Here is a 21,470-nt window from a genome sequence, read left to right as displayed (position 1 = left end):
GGAAGAATGAGGCAGGAAAGGTGGCTTGGAGCCAGAAGGAAGACACCATTAACTTGTGATCATTGAAAGATAGGGTGGATGTGAGCAGTTTAAAGCAGATTCTTCTATTGTGGTGGCGTGCAAGACAGAAGCAAAAAGACTAACTGTCCAGGAGAGAGGTAAGCAGGGCCTGAAATACGTGGTAACTCTAGAAATAAGTTAAAATATAGATGCAAAATATAGTGCAACAAAAACTGAAATAACTTTATCACTAATAGGAAGTGAGGAACCCAATAGGAGGTGAGCTAGGAAAATGGAGGAGAAAGTGATCTGGGAATGGCAGGGGGTGGGAGAGGGTGAAGACAAAGAAACGTTGTACAGCATTCTTTGGAGGGCCAAAGAAATCTGAGTTTGAATTGTGTAGTAGTCTATCATAACATGAACATCAGATTTTTTTTTTTAATGGATGATAAAATGAAACTCAGAGTTTCTCTGACCTTTGTCCTTTGGTCTTGGAAGAAATCACTGTAGTGTTTAAGCAGGGAAACCAGCACCACGTTCTCATCATACTTGATTAAGAAGTAAGGTAGCGCTGGGACTCCTTCTGTTTGACAAAGATCATCATATGCACGCTCAAGGGCTTGAATCTAAGAACAGGAAACATTGAGTTATTCTCCAATCACATACCTAATTCTGAGCTAAAAATTAACATAAAAGGTATTTTCAACTGGAAATGACTGAGCATACCCCTGTTACTCTTTTGCAGCAAATGAACACAGAAGTGCCCCCCAAATAATACCACTTTACTTCTGTGTAACACTTCCCATGTGCAAGGTGGTGTCTTAGGAGCACAAGGAGACATTTTTATGGTGCAGCATGGTGGTTCCCTAAGATGTTAACCACAAAGGTGTACAGAGAGAGCTCCAAACATTATTTAGCTCCTGTAATAACCAAGCACTGAATCCATCACTGATTAATTTTACCCTGAACCTCTCCACAAAATAACAGCATTATTGAGACACACCTCACTTATTATATAATTCACCCACATAAAATACATAATTAAGTGCGTTTTAAGCATGTTCACAGGATTATGTAACCATCAACTAATTTTAAAGTTGCCTTTTTTTAAAGTAATCTCTATACTCAATGTGGGGCTTGAACTCATGACCGTGAGGTCAAGAGTCAGATGCTTTTCCAACTGAGCCAACTGGGAGCCCCAACAACATAACGATTTTACAACATGTATGTCGCTCTTAAAAGAAATTCCATATCCATCAGCAGTCAGTCCTCGTGGCGTAATCCTTTTCCTCTACTTACACTTATTCTTGGGAAACTAGTTCCACAAAACCACAACGTTTGATTTATACTAAACAAAATTACTAATTTTTCATCAATAAGGGTTTCTCCCTGGTGTTAGAATCCATGGTTTAATGACTGACATGCTTCATGAATCCAAATCATCTTGCCACTCAAACCTTGCCCCAATGACAATCAGAATATCTGGTTGAGGGTCTGTGTTGTACTAGTTTGATTATTTTCATTGCCCTCCTTCAGACCACCTCTTTCTTATGGTCTTCCTTAGACCACAAAGACTACCTTTGTGTGTACCATTCCTGATGTAGAAGTTCCACAACTTGGTGTGAGGGTAGTGGAATGTCTTCTATTTGGTTTCAAAGACTCTCTTCCCAAAGTATACTAGTGCCTTGGGGTCTTCTACAATGAAAGTGAAAACCACATTTTGGCAAACTCTTGCAGACTTTCAACATGTTCCTATAGCTCCTCTACTGGCTCAGCCTTTCACCAAATGTCACTGAATACCTGGAAAAGTATCTTGGACTACTCCTTTGAAATGATTCTACAAACATTTTGTAAATAAGTCTGCTCCTAGTGCCACCTTTGGAGGATTCCACAGTGACCAACTCTTCATTCAGACAACTGCCTGCCTTTAAAGTACTCAAGCTCATTAAGTCCAATTTTACCTGCATTTTGCTTTATTTGTTGATACCTGTTTTGGTGAAAACCTTTGATCCAAGCCCACTGGCCCCTGAATGAGGGGTAGACTCTCTGGAAGGCAGAGAGCAGGGAAGCAAAACCAATAGTAGAAGTGGTACTTCTTTAGATCCTAGAAGAAAGAATATAAGAGGATTATAACCAATGATGAAACTGAAATGCATTCATTGATGTAATTCCCCAACACCACTTAGACACATTGAGGTGCACAACATAGAATCACCTGGTCAGAAAGTCTTATCTCCAACAGAACTCAGGATAGAATACAGAATTTCTGTCTTTCTCCTAAAATATACCCACACACCAAACAATAACATATCATGATAAACATATTTATCATCTACTTGCTAAAGAAAGTGTTGACAATTATCATCATCACTGTGTAATACACAAAACCATCCCAAGAGGTAACTATTATCCCATTTTACAGACAGAAAACTGAAGCTTATAGGGGGGGTGAAGGAAAGAACTTCAGCCAAACAAAGATATTGATTAGTGGAGAGGGAAGCAGAATTCCATTTCCAAAATATCAGCTTCCTCCGCAGAACCACACATACTCAACGACCCTTCTGGGGAGGCACAGCCACCAAACATGGTTATCGCTCTTCACAGTCAAATGAATTAGCATGGTATTGAAGAAGCTGTGCTATCCATAACCTATATATGCCTGAGATAATAAAATGCTGCTTTCAGAAATACTTTGTTGGTGAAATTCAGGTCAACAATTATTAGGCACTTGCTATGTACAAGGTAATACATTAGACACTCTGACAATAAGAAGATAAATAAAACCCAGTCCAGCCCTTGGGCAGCTCACTCTCTATACAGGCAGAGATAAAGTGAGTCACGAGTCACAGAAGAGGTTCTAAGAGCAAAGGAGCATCAGCGATATGAGATTGTATCTTCAGGGGTATATCTGATGGCTCCCCACCAGGGGAAGTGAGGCAGGGGCAATGACTCATGAAGCTGTTCTAGATAACTGTTTCCACCCAGGTTGGATGCTTTTGCCCTGAACTCTTGCAGCCTTTGTGGCCTGAATCACTCATATTATGGGATCTCACAGTTATCTCAGTGTCTGACAGCTTCTCCATCAGTCTGTTTATTTGGCTAATCAATGTTTCTTCTTTAATCTTACTAAGAATAAACAATAGATAGTTGTTTGATGACTTTTTGAGACAAAATTCATATACCATAAAATTTACCATGTTAAAATATACACCTGAATGTTTGTCTGGGGGTACTGACAAGGTTGTACCACCATCACTCAATTGCAGAACATTTTCATTGCCCCAAAAAGAAAACTCCAATAGTAGAAACTCCCATTAGTTTATTAGTTAGAAATACCCATTCACAGAATTCCCCATTCCCCCTTCTCCCCAACCCCTAGGAACCACTAATCTATTTTCTGTCTCAATGAATTTGACTATTCTGAGATTTTCATATAAATGAAATCATACTATGTAACTTTTTAAATGAATATAAATGTATACATAAATGTGTGTCTAGATGAGAAAGCCTAGTCATTATAGATTCCAGTCTCTAATTCTGCCATTAATTGATCAACTGACAACAAATTCCCTTTTGACAACAGCAAAACAAACTACAAAATAGAAATTAATGAAGTGCCTGTTCCTTTGAATCCTAAAAACAGCAGAAAGAAGAGCAAAAGTACCTCCAGAGATTATACTCTCTTCTTTGTATTTAAATGATTTGTCATAACTGATCTTTAGTCAAAGGTTAAACAATTCAAGATGAAGGACTTCATAATTTCTAAGAAGCTTTATCAGATCATCTTCAAAAGTCAAAAGGCTTGAATTTCTTAGAATTCTTTTCAGGATACAAAGGATCTTGATAAAATTAAACACAAAGCCCTTTGTATTTGAAAATTTTAAAAGACAGAGACTTAATTTTTTTTTTTAAGGTAGGCTAAGAATGGTCAGTAAAAAGGGCAACAGGGCCAATACACGCGCTAACTCTAGGAAATGCCTTAAGACTTTAACTAAGAGCTAATGTTATTTTTCTTATTAAATGCAAATTGTCAATTCTACTAACTAGAATTCTTGGTACAGAAAATATATTGATGTTAAAATAACAAACCCAGAAATCTTTAACTAGCACCACTTATCTCTCTCTTAGTGGCAGATCTACAAAACTGCTCAAATTTACAGACAAATTATTAATGCCAAATTGCAGCTAGTAATCTCATGAAGAATTTAAACATTTTTCTATCTCCCCCACTATTACACAGAAAGCATTATAACTCGTTAGGAAATGTGCTCCTTATAGATAGCCAGCCTTTGGCATGACCTTCAGTATGACTTTTATCATTCTCTCCTTTGCCTTGGGCAGCAAATCAGGCAGCATTCAGAAGAAACAGGATTAGTTCATGGGGCAGGAAGAAAGGTAAGACCTATAACTTGGTGAAAGAAAGAGGTTAGTGGAGGAGAGGGGGGAGGGGAGGATGAAGGGGAGGGAAGGGAAGGGAAGAGGAAAAGAAGAAAATAAAAAAAGGAAGGAAGGAAGGAAGGAAGGAAGGAAGGAAGGAAGGAGATAGATAGACAGATGTGGGGAAGAAGATTAATATTCAAAGCTGATGAAGCTGGTAAAACAGTACACTTAATACACATCAACGTCGATACGTTTATATGCTTTCTCTAGAGAATTTATCCTAAAGAAATAAAATGAACAGGAAAAAAAAATCAGTATGGCCAATATTGTTCACTGCAGCATTTTACAAAATAGTGAATACTAGAAACAACCTAGATGTACAAGAACCTATAGAACATACACTTGACAGAATATTATATAGTCAACCTAATTATAAATTAGGTTCATTTCATATGTAGGTATATAGAGACATACACTCATGTACATATATGTGTACATACACCTGCGTGTATGTGTGTTAAGTGTGTGTGTGTGTGGCTCATATCTCTATCATCAACCCTTTCATTTCCCCATATCACCCATCACCAAGACCAGGTCCTTCCCCCTACTTCCCTAGGCATTAGATGTTACATTTACACAAAACATTTTTCTTTCTTAAAAAACCACAACTGTTGGGGCACCTGGGTGGCTCAGTCGGTTAAGCGTCCGACTTCCTCTCGGGTCATGATCTCACGACTGGTGAGTTCAAGCCCCACATCGGGCTCTGTGCTGACAGCTCGGAGCCTGGAGCCTGCTTCTGATTCTGTGTCTCCTTCTCTCTCTGCCCCTCCCCCACTTGTGCTCTGTCTCTATCAAAAATAAATAAATGTAAAAAAAATGTTTTAAGGGGCGCCTGGGTGGCTCAGTCGGTTAAGCGGCCGACTTCGGCTCAGGTCACGATCTCACAGACTGTGAGTTCGAGCCCCGCGTCGGGCTCTGTGCTGACAGCTCAGAGCCTGGAGCCTGTTTCAGATTCTGTGTCTCCCTCTTTCTGACCCTCCCTCGTTCATGCTGTATCTCTCTGTCTCAAAAATAAATAAATGTTAAAAAATTTAAAAAAAAAATGTTTTAATAAAAAAAAAAAAAACAAACACAACTGTGTGGACAAACTATGTAGAGCAGTGTGAACTCCTCTAGTCCAGAAGCTGCTGGAGGATAGCCGGGATCCCCAAGATGTCATCTTTTCCTTATGGTGATGGACCCAGCAACCGAGCCCCACAGACTATACTGAATAAAGACTTTAGCAACAAAGAACCACTACTCCCTGAAGCTGATTTTATTGTGTCCTGAATGACAAGACTTGCATCACTGTGTTACATAAACCATGCAGTATGTAAGATCAGTAAGAATGAATTAATTTTGCACCGGTGATAAGTGCCAGCGCCTTCGGGCCACTAATCAAATGAGTGTTTCTTGACCAGCTCTGATTTAAATAACACCAGGTAATAGCTTCAGTGAGAAGTACACAGACTGCCCTATTGGCACCCAGGGCTCGGCCAGGGCATCTCAGCAGTCTAAATGTGACCGAGATTCTATTTACTTACTGCAAATGTCAAGAGGAGGAACTTGTTGAGGAGGACAGGGTTTTCGAGGGCAGCGCCCGATTTTACAGCTTCCCAAATCTGCCAGAAGAAAGAGAAGAGTCAAGGCAGGTTCTCAGGCCTCTCTGAGTTTCTCACTCTCAAGACAAGCACAGAGGTGAAGAGCACCAGGGCCCAGCACCACTCATCCCAGGCAATAAAGTGGGATGTTACCTCACTCTGGCCACTTTGCACGGCCTCTCCACCAGCCACACTCCATGAGGGGCCTGGGGAAAGTGAGAGAACGCAGAGTGCTCCTCTCAGTGAGTCTCAGCATCCAAGGAGGCAACCAGGACATTTTCACGCCTTCATTATTTCCTCCAACAAATATTTACTAACTGCCTATTATCTACCAGGCACATCAGGATTACAGAATAAAAGACACAGTCCCTACCCTCAAGAAGCTTTGGGTCCCAGGAGGGAGACAGGCATAATTGTCTGAATGCACCACTCAAAAAGAGGTGGAAATCTTGGGAGGAGCTCCGAACTGGGCTGGGGAGGTGGGAGGGAAAGGAAGCAGGAAGGGGTTCCAGTAAGCGGTGATTTGAACTAGGTATAGGGGATTTCTGGAAGTGCTGTTTGGGATTATCTTGCCCTGAGACAGGAAGGTAAGACAATGAGGAGTTGATGCATACTCAGCAAGTACTGTGGCCAGAAGCAGAAGCTGGCACTGGGCTGCAGCTGTTGATCACAAGATGTTTTAGTAGCTAAGATTAGCTGCTATACTTTGTGTTACTAAACAAGACAAACGGTTGCACCCACAGGAGCCACTGGGTGGAAGAGGGAAATTAGCAAAGAGAAGTTCCTGCTATTGACATGATCACCTTGGAGGAGCTAGACCAGAGAAGAGCAGGCCCCACTTCTGATAAACTGAGAGGGTGGGAACTGCTGGGGAGTGTGGACAGGGGTGAAGGCTGAGCCCCAGAACAAGGGGTGGGATTTCTGTGGGAAGCAATCTGTGATTTTTGATGGTGGATGAGGACCTGACCCAACTCTTTGGAGATAGCCTTTTAAATGTGCAGCCACAGCAGGAGCCCAGGAGCAGTTGAGTGGCAGGCCAAGGACAACCATCATCACCTGGGTCACAAGCTACATGCATCTTGAGGGATGTAAGGGATACCAAAGGCAGAAGACTTCCTTCTCTGACCATGGCACCCACATAAATAAGACTCTTTCGTTTAAGACTAGTGCGAAGACCACTCGATTAAGTGGGTTAGAGGGGATTGGGATAAACTGTCCTACCATTTTAATTCCTCACACTAACTCAGATATGAACAAGTTAAGGGAAAGACACTCCCGGCAGAGAGAACACCATGTCCCAAGGACAGAGGTGAGAACCAAAGTAGGTGGAGTAATTATAAGTGATTTGCTGTGACAGGGTCAGAGAAGGTGAGGGCAAGAGTGACAGGAGAGAAAAGCCACAGAGACCACAGAGGCCAGGCCACAGGTGCCTTGTAAATCAGATGGAATAGTTTATATTTAGCCCGAAGTATACTGGAGAGACTATGCGATCATTTCAGAGAGCATTACAGTGCTCAGGACTGGACTGGAAAGCCAAGGAGCACAAAGAACAGAGAACCCAAGGCCATGCAGACACAGGAATAGAACTCTCAGGGACAGGTCAAGCTGCTTCAAAATGCTAATTAGAGAGCAACAGCAAAGCTTTCACAACTGCCCTGCGATGAAACTCCTGCCTATGCCCAACTGAGAGCCTGAATATCTTCTCCCTGACTTTCCCGCCAACACAGGAGAGCTGGGGAAATAAACCAAAGCCCACGACTATCTTCAAGTACCGACCAGATGCTAGTTTCCATGACAGACGCATGCACCTGATCAGAGACACTGCACCTACCGAGACCACAGAAAACAGAATACATACATCATCTTTTCCCAGCTAACCTCGTCTGCTGCTTGTTCCAAAAGTAGCTTCTTATCTGCGGCCTTGAAAGCCTCGAGTGTGTTGGTGTTAAAGAGCGTTCCAATAGCCGGACAGCAGTGGGCTGGGGTGGGAGCACTCCTGGACACAGGAGAAACATGGTTAGGCAGGCACATCCAGGACAGCAGTGGGAGACAAAAGACAGTGCTCTGTAGGGCAAAGAGAAGATCAACCACACATTTCTTTGGGAAAAGATGAATATCCTCGCTTAGGAACTAAAAATAGGCACTGCACACACACACACACACACACACACACACACACACACACACACAAAGCCTCTATATTCCCTTTACCCTAATCTCTTGGCATGTTGTTCTTCCACTGCCCCTCCTCCAGTATAAGTTGATTTCCTAGTTTTTACTCTTTCCCATCTTTAACCCAAAAGGGAAGCATTATTTATTGAACTTCCACTGTGCCAAGAACTACACAATGTTTGAATTTTCTTAACAGCTTTTTCTTTCAGTTAAAGCTTTAAGTAACTTGCCTAAGGTCACATAAAAATAGGCAGAGCTGGAATCTAAAGCCAGAACTAGCCCACTCCAAGGTACTGGGCTGCCTACTGCCTACTCCCCACTCAAACCCTCCCAGGCTTCAAGGCCCTGCTCCAAACCCTCTCTTTCCAGGAGGCCCCTCCCATTTCCTCTGGTAATGGCTGGCACAGGAAACTGAGCGTCCCATTTTAGATTGTCGTATACACCTAACTAGAGGACAGCAAGCTCCCTGCAGGCAGGGAACTTGTCTCCTTCTTCTGGCTGTCCCCAGACCTCCCCAGCCCAAACAGGTTTCATGCAGAGCTGCTGCTAAGCAAACTCCTGGTGGTCGTCTGAGTCATACAGACAATATGTGTCATACCTGGGCTACCTACCAATCTGTTGTGTCACATGTGTGTCGCACTCTACACTGTCCCCTTATAGTCAAAATCAGGGGAGCAGAAGATGAGTTACTTCTGAATACAAATTCAGATGTGGAAACATCTGGTCTCTTCTCTGAAATGACTGATTTGTGTTTCAGAGGTTACATACGCCTAATATTGTTGTCAATTACAACTACTGCAGAGAGAATATACATTTTTAATGACTGCACTGATGGGAGCTGTATGGTTTCGAAGACCTTGTGTCTCTTCACTTGGAGTCTGTGTAAAACTGGGTCCACAAGGGCTGCAAGCAGAAGATCAAAACCTAGAAGAGGTGTGGAGGGGTGCAATGGGGGCAGACGGCTCTGCCAAATGCTGTCTGTGGGGCTCAAATACCAAGTCCTGGGGAAAAAGTAACTTTACATGGTCAGAGCCTTCCCTTGGAGGGTGACAAGTCAGCAAACAGGTTGCTTCTCACAATGCTACTCTAATAAAATATTTTTCAGCCATGTGATAGGAGGACATCAAAGACAGTCTTAAGGAGAAAGAGACATCAAAAAGGGGCGAAACTCAGCCTAGAGGGAGGAGGAAGGAAGCACAGTGGTTGGCACATTAGGCCTTCTACATTCAGACTCGGCTTCAAGAAATTACTGCTGAAACAGAAGGAGCAAACCTCTGAGCTAATCTGATACTAGCACAAGAGGAAGGTACCCTTCTTCCTAAGTGCCCGAATGTCCCAGGTGTGTGAATGCAGTATCAAAGTGTCATCACAAGAATTTGAGCAACTGCCAGCACACCGGCCAGGCTCCTAGAACATTAGTACTCATGCAAGTTAATCAGTGCGGACAACCGAAGTCTCAAAGGAGAAGAACTTTTCATGAGTAAAGCTCTACCAGGGGATGTGGCCAAGGAAATAAATTTAAAGGGTGATAGTGGGAAGGAAAGCCATTCTGCCAATCTCTCCAAGTTCAAGTTCACTAGTTCTGCACAGAAGTGGCTCAGATGAGGAGTGGAAAGAGCCTTGGACTTGGAAACAAGAGAATTTGGTCCAAATCCTGGATCCTAGATACATATTAGTTTAGTTTCCTACAACTCCATTGATATGAAATGTCCAGAATAATCAAATCCATACACAGAAAGCAGATTGTGGTTGCCAGGCTAGGGGGAGGGGGTGGGGGACAGGGGTGGGAGAAGGGAAGAAGGGAGAGTAACTGCTAATGGGGTTAGGCTTTCTTTCCAGAATGATGAAAATGTTCTGAAATTGGTGATGGCAGCAGCTCAACCTGGTGAATACACTAAAAACTGCTGAATTACACATTTTAAAAGGGTGAATTTTGTGGTATATAAATTATATCTAAATAAAGCTGCTAGGAGATCAGAATTAGAAATCTTCGCCATATAGTAAAGCCAACAGTGAATTCACAATGATATATAGACTAACCAGGTAAAGAATTGATCTTAGAAAGGCCTCTAGCTTGGGCCTGCTTGGGGTTGCTACTTCTAGAAACTTGGCCTTCACTTCACTCAGTCTCACAGTGCTTACTGTGGAAAGTACTGAAGCTGGTTTGCACCTGTTATTTACACCTGGCCAAAGGCAGGCATGTGGCCAGAGCTTCCAGAACACACAGGCAGGGTGGTGGCCAGGACAGGATAAATCCCCCAAAAGAAAGACAGAGGCTGTTCTTCACACCTGGAGGAACCTTTGCTCCACAGGCACAGCTCTGCATGCCCTAGGAACCTAGGAAGTCATACTCAGCCTGGGGGCATGTGCCAGTATCTCTGCTTTCCCTAATAATCTGTGAGTTTCTGTTTGCAACATTTTCTTTTTTTTTTTAATTTTTTTTTTCAACGTTTATTTATTTTTGGGACAGAGAGAGACAGAGCATGAACGGGGGAGGGGCAGAGAGAGAGGGAGACACAGAATCGGAAACAGGCTCCAGGCTCTGAGCCATCAGCCCAGAGCCTGACGCGGGGCTCGAACTCACAGACCGCAAGATCGTGACCTGGCTGAAGTCGGACGCTTAACCGACTGCGCCACCCAGGCGCCCCTGTTTGCAACATTTTCTAACAGAGTCCACCGGTGTCTCTCGACCACCCACACCACATCCCATTTTGACAGCCATGCATTTAGACTGCTTTCAAGATTTCAAGGTATTTGAGCAACTAACACACATCAGACGTGTTAGGGGCTAAGGAGTTAACGGAGACTAAGAGCCTGTGTCCCAGATGATTTTGCCTATGAGTCTTACATTCCTTAACTGTTTTTTTAAGTTTGGTTTTTTTTTTTTTTTTTTTTTTTTTTTTAGGGCAAAGGTTATGCCCTAATCATGTCCAACTTGAGGCTTAGAAAATACTTCTTATGACTACAAAGATAAATGTTCCTCAAGGGAAAGCCCAGAGAAACAAAACTTTTTTTAATAAGTCAGTTTCACATTTATGCCGAGAATGTCCACCAAAATCTATTCTTTTCTTTTTAAACAGATATAGAGTACATATGTGCAGCTTGTAGCTGGGCACCATGTTTCCCAGTTCCTTATAAGACAGGTAAGCCCTCACGCTCCTACCAATTAACCTAAGTGAAGGGAAGCATGTCTCTACCCGGCAAGGTAAAGTGACAATTCAGTTTTTTGGTTTGGTTTTTTTTTTTACTTTTTTTTTTTAATGTTTATTTATTTTTGAGAGAGAGAGACAGAGACAGAGTGTGAGCAGGGGCAGAGGAGGGGCAGAGAGAGGGAGACACTGAACTCGAAGCGGGCTCCAGGCTCCACGTTGTCAGCACAGAGCCCAACATGGGGCTCAAACTCACGAATTATGAGATCATGAGCTGAGCTGAAATTGGACACTTAACCGACTGAGTCACCCAGGCGCCCCGTCATTTTTCTTTTTTTTTTAAGTAGGCTCCACACCCAATGTGAGGCTTGAACTCACGACCCTGATCAAGAGTCAAGATCAAGAGTCAAGATCAAGATCAAGAGTCGCACACTCCACTGAGCCAACAAGGTGCCCCTGACAATTCATTTGCAAGCAAGCCCTCCAGAATGAGGCAGCCATAGTCCAGAACACTGGACTATTAAGTGGGCAAGAAATAAACCTCCTTTGTGTTTGGGCCATTACATTTGTGGGACTGGTTCAGCAGTACACCCTACCCAAAGACAGCAATCTCCAGTGAAAGACAGTTGATGCCTGACAAAATACTACTTCACCACTAACTGAGCCTAATACGTGTACGGAGGAGGATCTTACGGTGCTAACTGCTGGCAGAGAGTCCCCATTAGGCTTCCGGGGACTCCAAGGATAAGGGATTGATCTGGGGCTACGTGAAGCTGAGATATGCCTGGCATCTATAAACGAGTACTAGGACTGAGAGCTTTTCAGCTGTGTCTTATTCTTCTCTGCATGCCCAGTGCCTACCACGTTCTATTGTTACAACACAGAGGAAGCAATCAATAAGTATTTCCGAAATAACGATTACCTCTTCACATGTATTACAGCACAGAGCACACTACAATGCAAATATTTGTTTTCTACCTCTATCCAGAGCTCTGTGTTTCCTAAGTCTTTGTGTTCCTAACACCTACACATCCTGCACTTATGAGACATTCAGTGTCTGATGAATAAATTTATAAAGATTTGCCCTACAAACCAAGCCAATGTACAGCAATAAAAACAAAGGAAGATTAATAATGAAAATAATTTGGATACGAAGAACTCCTTTCTTCTGTGGAGCTCCAAGCACTTTCATTAAACTCCCTAGCTGCTTTAGTCTGTTTGGTCTGCTGCAACAAAATGCCACCGACCAGGTGGCTTATTAACAACAGAAATTTATTTCTCATAGTTCTAGAGGCTGGAGGTCAAGATCAAGGTGCCAGCATGGTCAGGTTCTGGTGAAAGCCCTGTTCCAGTCATAGACTGCCCAAGTCTCCCTCAAGGGGTGGAAGGGGCGGGTTAGCCGCCTGGGGGTCTATTATAAGGCACCAATCCCATTCATGAGGGGTCTGCCTCCTGACCTAACCTCCTCCTAAAGGCCCCACCTCCTGATACCATCACCTTGGGCATTAGGTTTTCAACATATGAATTTGGGCAGGGACACAAATACTAAGACCAAAGCACCAATCATCCTAAGACAGAGAGATTCAGAAAATCACAGACTTTTAAAAGCAGAAGGAACATCAGAAGCCAAGCACTCGAGATGAGGAAACTGAAGAGGAAGAAACTAAAAAGACTTATCCTAGGTAACAGAGTTAATCCAATGTAGATACAGGCCTTCCAGGTCCAGCTCCACCACTGGGGCCGTGTCTCATTCCTGCTCATCCCCGCAAGGGCTCACCACACAGCCTTGCACACTGTGAGTATTCAGCAGCACAATGAAAAAATATGACCAAATAGAGCAATTTATGTAAAAGTCATACCTGCACGATCACAGATTTTCTTATCTCCTTCAACCAAAATTTCTGGATCACTCAAGTGTAAGATGTTTGGATTTTGTTATCTGATCAAACCTAACATCTGTGAACAGCTTTTTCTATAGTTGATTGTTCCAAAGGATAAAACTATTAAAATCTTCATTAAAACCAATCTAGTGTCAGAATAAAGGTGGGAGCAAGTCTAGCTTGCAAGGAATGTTAGATTCTCCAGATCACATTAAAACTACACTGTTGATATACTCCCTTGATCATCTTCAGATAATTTAATGCTTGTACTCTGCTGGTTCTTTTCCTTATTATCTTGCAATTGCTTCAAAGGTAAGTTAGTCTCTACCAAAACAAGAGATCGATTACTAGGATTTGATTTGTTCTGACAAGCAATCACAATGAATTTATTACAGAGCAAGAAACCTCTGAAGAGAACAAGAAACACCAACACATACCTTTTAAAGGTGTAAAGACTAATATATTTTTATCAAGACTGCATTTTATTTATCCTAAGCCATTCTTTCCCCTCAAAGTATGGGGTATTATTTATCTCATATCAAATCTCTGACTTACCTGCTATAGAGGAAAGGGCTAATATAATTTTGGATTTATGTTATGCAATTAAATTTTGCAATTTGATATACAGGAATCAAATGCATTGACTTTTGGAGAGATTTAAAAAATACATTCTAAGGCTAAAATCAACAACCTAAACAACAACAGGTGTTGTCAAGGATATGGAGAAAAGGAATCCTCATGCCCTGCTGGTGGGAATGTAAACTGGTACAGCCACTGTGGAAAACAGTATGGAGGGTCCTCAAAAAGTTAAAAATAGAACTACCCTACCATCTACCAATCACACTACTGGGTATTTACCCAAAGAATACAAAAACACTGTTTCAAAGGGATACATGCACCCCTATGTTTACAGCAGCATTATTTACAATAGCCAAATTATGGAAGCAGCCCAAGTGTCCATCAATTGACTTGTGTGTGTGTGTGTGTGTGTGTGTATAATTGGATATAATGGATAAGGAAGATGTGGTGTGTATATATAATATATATGATGGAATATTATTTAGCCATAAAAAAGAATGAAATCTTGCCATCTGCAATGACATGGATAAAGCTAAAGAGTATAATGGGAGGTGAAATAGAGAAAGACAAATACCATATGACTTCACTCATATGTGGCACTTAAGAAAGAAAATTAATGAGCAAAGGGGATAAAAAAGAGAGACAGAGAGAGAGAGACATCAAGAAACAGACTCTTAATTATAGAAAACAAACTGATGATTGCCAGAGGGGCAGGGGATAAGGGCATGGGCTAAATAGGTGATGGGGACTGGGGAGTACACTTGGCACAGTGAGCACCAGGTTGACTCACTACATCGTATATCTGAAACTAATACAACACTGTACGTTAACTAACTGGAATTAAAAAAAGAAACAAAACTTAAAAATCCAAAAATAAATAAACAAATAAATAAAAATAAAAGATATATTCTAGGGATACTGTACTCGGAACACCCTAATCTTTGACTACTGCTACTCTGAAAAGCCAAGCAGTACTTACAAAGACCACTTGGCCTTCCCCACATCCTGCAACTTGATACTGCTAATGTGGAGAAAGCAAAAAACGTTGACCACTTGGAAGCTTTCCATTCTTCAACCTTTAATTGTCTTATAGCCCCTCAACACGGTTTCTGCTCCACCCTTCTGTGTAAAATTCACTTTGGGAAACAATTCTCAAGAACTGCAAAGGGCCTAATCAACAAATCCAATGACCCTTGCACTGAACTCTGACCTTTCTGTTTCTGATATTGTTGATCATCTCTTTCCTTCCTGAAAGCATACATCTTTGGTTTCTGTAATGCTTTTCTGGTTCTTCCTCTGCGACAGTTCTTGCCTACTCTGCTAGTTCCGTGTCTTCCTTTGCAGACTCCCCAATCAGATCCATTCACTGTTCTGGTCCTTTGTTCTTCTTACACAACAGTCTTCGTCTCTCATGGCCTCACAACTCCTCTACCTGGATGACTCTTCCTCCTTGACTCCAGTGCCTCCAGGGCATTTCTACAAGATGATGTCATCTCAAACTCAACAGGTTCTAAACCAAACTTACCTCTTCTTAAAATTGTATCCACTTCCTGGTCTATCTCTGTAGAAGATAATAAAATGCCCCCAGCTACTAAGACTACAACCTCAGAAATATACTTCACTTTTCTCTCATCCCTGCTTCCTAAATTTAGCCACATGTGACCTTGGGCAAGCCACTTTACCTTCTGACCCATTGTTTCCTTGTCTGAAAAAATAGAGATTATTCACATCTGGCAGGTCTGAAAAGGATTACGTATGTGAAAACACCCACATAATTAAGTTAATGAATGTCTGTCTTCTCTCCAGCACTCCCTGTGGCCTTCAACCAGGGGAAAAAGACTCCTTGAGGGGATATATCATATTTCTTTGAGTATTCCCATAATATAATGCCTTACACAGTGGCTTGTATACAGAAGTAGTCTAATAAATATGTTCACTGATGCCCATGGACAGGCATCTAAAGGAGTAAGTCAAGAAGTACCAATAAAGGATCACAAAATACTAACTAAAATCAAAAGCAGGTGGATATTATCTAAATCTCAATTAATCTAGATGATACTTGGACCTAACAAGCTCTGATAATTACCTGCTGAAAATAATATATCTGATAGTCCTAAGCATCTAACACTTGTCTCTGTGCTATAATGGGGACAAAAGAATCAAGGACCTGGCCCTGCTCCCGGGGGCTCCCCCAGTTCTCCCTGTGGTCCACCTATATGCAAAGTTAAGAATGCTCATTCCTCACAAAAAGCAAACACTTTTAGATTTTAAGCAAAAAAAAAAAAAAAAAAAAAAAATACTCACATGTCAAAAGCACTGAACTCCAATGTTAAGCGAGCTGGAAGCCCAGCAGAATCACCTGGACAGAAGCATTATCACATTTTTCCATTATGAGTCAGTAATAGCAGCATTCATAACTAAAACGTTTGTGAATAATTTTGTTCTTTTTCTTGAGCCCAAACTGCCCTGTGCAATTCTGGTCATCCATACTCAACAGGGACTTAGCAAAAGATGCCACAGCTTTTCTGAATCTCAGAAATTTGTCAAGAATAAAAAAAAAAAAAAAAAAGAAAGATTCACTGGGGGAAATTATTTCTAATCTCCTCCCCCAGCAATTCTAAGTAATCAGTATTCATTCTTTGGATTAATTAACTGGGGTCTCGCTACTCCCTTTCTTTTCCCCACAACAGAGGGAAAGAAGTGAAAATGAACTTGGGTCAAAAGTCAGGAAGTAAAAGGGGGATAAAAGGTGCAGCATAGGGAATACAGTCAACGTCACTGTAATCGTGTTGTATGGTGACAGACGGTAGCTACAGTTGTGGTGAGCACAGCATAACGTATAAACTTGTTGAATTGCTATGTTGTAAGCCTGAAACTAATGTAACATTGTGGCTGAACTACACTCAAATAAAAATAAGCAAATAAACAAATTTAAAGAACGAACAAACGAAAGAAATTAAGACAAGAAGTAAAAATAGAAAACAGTGAAAATCATTAATTATACAAGACAAGAGTGTCCCTTTCTAAAGGAAAGCTGACCCTATTCTGGAGGGCAGAGAAGGTGACAGAAGATGATGGCATATGGAGTGAACTGTCTCCTACCATTGTAGTAATATCCCTTAATGTCCTTGGGAGCTTCATCCAGCCGATATTCATTCAGTTTCCTCTGGGTCAACTCGTGCCAGAATCCAACATCCAAGGCACTGCTAAAGGGAGCAAACTGTAATTTGGAGAGCCCAGGATCCCCCGTAGCTGCTGCCATTATTTCTCTCCTACTAAAAAACAAAACGGAACACAGCAAAATGGCATCAATTGTGGTGAGAAAGAAAAAAAAACATTTATAATAAGGCATAATCAAAACAAACAAAAAATGATGGGAACTATGCAGGCTACCTGAAGACATAACTGAAAACCACCCTGAGTAATGTGCCCGTGTTGCCAAGTTTAGCCTCCTGGCAACACAACTGATTTTCTAAGTGAAGTCCTTTATCTAAGGCCTTTCTGGCCTTCACCTCTGTGCATCTTCCTTTCTTGTTCAAGTCGGTCTGACTGGTGTACAAGTGCTACTACTCCTTCTTCGACATAATCATAGTCTCAGAAATTTGTGCCCTCCTGTGTGATCCTGGAGAACTTCACAAGTAAAAAAACCCAGGCCCAGCCGGTCAGAAACACAAAGCCCTGTCACAGCTCTGAATGAAAGCACTTGAGCACCCCCCCTGAGGAGAACAAAGAAGTTTCTGGCCCACCTAACCACAGTACCCGAATTTTTTTTTGACATCTCATCTTTTATCTTTTAAATGCATGGAAAATTTGCATCTTACTCTACTATATATGTATTTTAATATTTCTCCTCCTGAAATCTCCCTCTGACCCCTCCCCCAGCAATCAGGCATAAACACACTATAACTCCCCTACCCCTGCACACACTCTCAGAGATACACCTCCTCCAGCACAACACTAGAGAACTTGATATTTCCGAAAAGCAGAAGTGGGGGAGGTCTCTTCACGTTCCATCATCCTGTCCATCACTGTCCATCCCTGTGACCAGACAGAGTAATATTTCTACAGCAGAAGGTATGAAGAGTCACACTATGACTATCGTTCACACCTACTGCCTGAGTTTTGAGTGAAGATTATGACCTAGCTTTCAGTTTTCCCAACTTGGCTGATTTTGGAATTAAGAGAAATATATATAATTTGTAGTTAAGTTTTGGGGGAGTCAGAAGTTATACATGGATTTGGGGGAGTCAAAAGTTGGCATGGATAGGGATCAGCACCCTGTTCCTCAAGTTGTTCAAGGGTCAACTGTGTAAGTGTGTTTAAAGCCAGGGCTTACCATCAACTGATGAATGGATAAAGAAGATGTGGTTTATATATACAATGGAATACTACTTGGCAATGAGAAAAAATGAAATGTGGCCATTTGCAGCAACGTGGATGGAACTGGAGGACGTTATGCTAAGTGAAGTCAGTCAGTCAGAGAAAGATACCTTATGTTTTCGCTCATATGTGGATCTTGAGAACCTTAACAGAAGACCATGGGGAAAAGGAAGGGAAAACAAAAGTTACAGAGAGGGAGGAAGGCAAACCTAAGGAGACTCTTAAATACAGAGAACAAACTGAGGGGAAGGGGAGATGGGGGAAGGGGAGAGGGGAAAGTGGGTGATGGGCATTGAGGAGGGCACTTGTTGGGATGAGCAATGGGTGTTGTAGGGAAGCCAATTTGACAATAAATTTACATAAATAAATAAATAAATACATACATACATAAATAAATAAATAAGGCAGGCAGGCAGGCAGGCAGGCAGTCATGCAAGCAAGCCAGGACTTGGATGTGCTCGCTTTACCAACACGTATACTAAAGCCAGGACTTGGATTTCTCAGAGACGTCTCAAGTTTGACAAATCCAAACTAAACATTTCTTTTTGCAAAATTCTGCCCCTTTTCCTGCATGTCCTAGTTTACATAATAGTACCACCTACATCCAAGGTCGAAACCTCAAAGTCATCTTCAATTTTCCTCTCTCTCACATTCAATAAATCACTAATTGCTAGAGGTTCAACCTTAAACGGGCCTCCGGAATGAGACGAAGATAACAGCGACAGCTACTCAGCATTGACCGGGACCAGGCACCACAGCAGGGTGTGCACCTGAATTTACTCCTCCAAAAAGCCCTAGGAAGTGACAGTGCCAATTTTAAAGAGAAAGAAACTGAGGTTGAGAGAGGTAAGAAGTCCACAGAAGGACATACAGGTAGGAAAGTGGAAGAGGGAAGAGGACAAGGACCAAAGTCCATATTCCAAACATGTGATTTCGTGCTTCCTGTCCAAGTCAGCTTCTCTTCTCTCCGTCTTCCCCGCCACACATCAGGCCCACCATCTCACACCTTGGCTCCTGCAGTAACATGCTCACAGGTCACTGCCTTCTGTCCCTGTCTTCTCCAAACAAGTTGTCACATTGCCACCAGACCTGATCTGTGCAGGGGGCTCCCTTGTTTAAACAAACAAAATCTTACTGGCTTTACTCCACAGAGAGTTTCCCAGCCTTTCACCTTTCCCTAGGAGACCTCTCCCCCTCTCTACCAGGGAAATTCCTCTCATCTACTAAGACTCTTGATGAAGCTCTCATTAATGCCCACAGTCAGTGGGCATCAATGGCCCCCTTCTCTGTAATGACAGATGAAAACTTCCATTACAGGATTTGCCATCATGAATCATACTTACTTTTTTGATCATACCTTTTAAAAAACTTTTTAAATAACAGCAGCAGTAGTAACTGTTCTAATTGAATGTTTATTCTGTGCCAAGCACTAAACATTCTACATATTATCTGATGACAACCCCAAAGTGGTTGCATTGTGCCTACTTTACAGAAATGGAGACACTGATATATCAAGTCACTTGCCCAAAGGCACTCAGTTAGGGAGTAGAAGAGCTGAGATTATAACCCAGGTTGACTGGCGGCAAAGCCCCAACTCTCATCACTATAGTGTATCGCCTTGAAAGAAGACACCCCTTTTCAGAGCCTGAATATTACCCATCAGCCCCACATATGCTAAAAACAATAACCATTTTGAAAAACATTTACATACTAGCCTCCTCTCCAACAGGGTCAAAAGAAAAAGGTCATGGCCAGAGTAATCGTCCAATATGGAAGGAAATCAACACAGTGCAGACAGTGGTACAAATGGATCTCTGAGATCCTCCACGGGATGGGTCATCAGGTCCCTAAATGCTTTAGTCATCCACAACTTACTCTTAAAGGTTAACAGGAACTCACCATCATCTTGATGACCTACTGAGGTCATCAAGACGGAATTTTACCAGCGCCAGAAACAAAAGAGAAAACTCTTCTGTACAGCACTTCAGTAGCTGAGAAAAAGTGATTCAGGAAGACCACTTAGAAGATAACCGACAGGCATACTAAGACAGTAATCTACATAAAAGGCACATCCTTCAAACATTTTCTGACTTATTTGATCTTTGAGAAATTTCAAACAGAACCCAAGAGCCTATTTCACAAGAGGATGTGGTTGGTATTCAGCTGCTGAACTCCTGCTTGACAGGCTCATAAAACAGAAGGGTCCTATGCAGCAGCAGCAGCAACACATGATGGGGAATTTGCTGGAAACATCTAAATATGATATGCAAGTATAAATGTATCACTTAGGAACCTATACATCTATGTCATACTGCTATCTTCCTTAAGCTGGAAGGGAAGATTTAAGAGGAAATGATCAGAATAGAAATCTGGAGGGAGCAGTAAGTTACAGGTGCAAAGTCATTTATGTGTAACTAACCTATATCCAAACATCACCTGCTTCATGAAAATTAAGGCTTGCCTATATATCCCAAGGTCAGAATTCTAGCTTCTGCTTAGCTTAGAAAGTTAAAATATGACTTTCATCATACCTCAACACTACATACAGACATATTCCAGGAAAGAAACTGACAGAGGCATCAATATAAGTGTGGGTTAACTTTATTTCAGACTATTTCTATCATATCCGGGATGTGAAACCCAGGAGTTACACAAGATGGGATTGTGTCACTTCCACTGAAAGAGGAAAGGATTTGATGAAGATTCAATGCTGTAATGGAAAAGAATCCCAGCAGTAACCAAAACATCCAGCCAAGGTTAAACTGAAATCGCAGATGGGTGGTTAAGCAATCAAACCCTTTTGGGGCTGTGTCTACCACCCAAAAGTGGTGCAAATTTTATGGAAATAAAACTAAGTCACACTCAGCAAATTACATAAGGACAAGCTCAAAAAATACCACTGTCTGAATATTTACCAAAAGTTTCTGTCCAAATGGTCCTAAACCTTGGGTAGTGCTATTCTTCAAAGTCAAATCCCCACAGGAAATGGGTAATAGTGCTTGCCTCCCAAGAAAGAAGCTATGGAATTGGGAGACAGGGGTGTGGAGAGAGTTATTTTAAACTGTCTGGCCCTATTCCCTTTGAATTTTGTGTTCAGACTTCAATGAATTTTGTGTTCAAAATACAATGAATTTTGTGTATGTAGAACAACAATACAGAAATAAATACAATAATTAAAGAAAAAAGTCCTAACCCAATGGCAAGATGGGGAATGAAGGAGACATAAGACTACCAGCACAACTGCTTTGGTTCCAAGAAATAACACCTGAGAGATCTCTGATGCAACAATC

General features: G+C 41.8%; 1 protein-coding gene across 6 annotated transcripts in view; it reads right to left on the bottom strand.

Moving 5' to 3' along the window:
- The window catches only part of ATG7 (autophagy related 7), a 247,781-nt gene that overhangs the window by 214,646 nt on the left and 11,665 nt on the right, over positions 1 to 21,470 (bottom strand). For 3 of the 6 annotated variants that reach the window (XM_047835874.1, XM_047835908.1, XM_047835902.1), the window contains exons 2-7: positions 16,903 to 17,075; positions 16,105 to 16,159; positions 7,899 to 8,016; positions 5,964 to 6,041; positions 1,988 to 2,104; positions 477 to 626 (exon numbers count right to left, since the gene is read on the bottom strand). In XM_047835874.1, the coding sequence (XP_047691830.1) occupies positions 477 to 626; positions 1,988 to 2,104; positions 5,964 to 6,041; positions 7,899 to 8,016; positions 16,105 to 16,159; positions 16,903 to 17,062 (678 nt within the window). In that variant the 5' untranslated portion in view covers positions 17,063 to 17,075. Of the gene's footprint in view, positions 1 to 476; positions 627 to 1,961; positions 2,105 to 5,963; positions 6,042 to 7,898; positions 8,017 to 16,104; positions 16,160 to 16,902; positions 17,076 to 21,470 lie in introns of those variants that run through there. The other 3 variants (XM_047835882.1, XM_047835892.1, XM_047835918.1) reach the window with 2 other exon arrangements.

Source organism: Prionailurus viverrinus, chromosome A2 (assembly GCF_022837055.1).
Source record: "Prionailurus viverrinus isolate Anna chromosome A2, UM_Priviv_1.0, whole genome shotgun sequence".
Lineage (NCBI taxonomy): Eukaryota > Metazoa > Chordata > Mammalia > Carnivora > Felidae > Prionailurus > Prionailurus viverrinus.
Note: the sequence above shows the minus strand (reverse complement) of the source record. Positions and strands in the feature narration are given on the sequence as shown.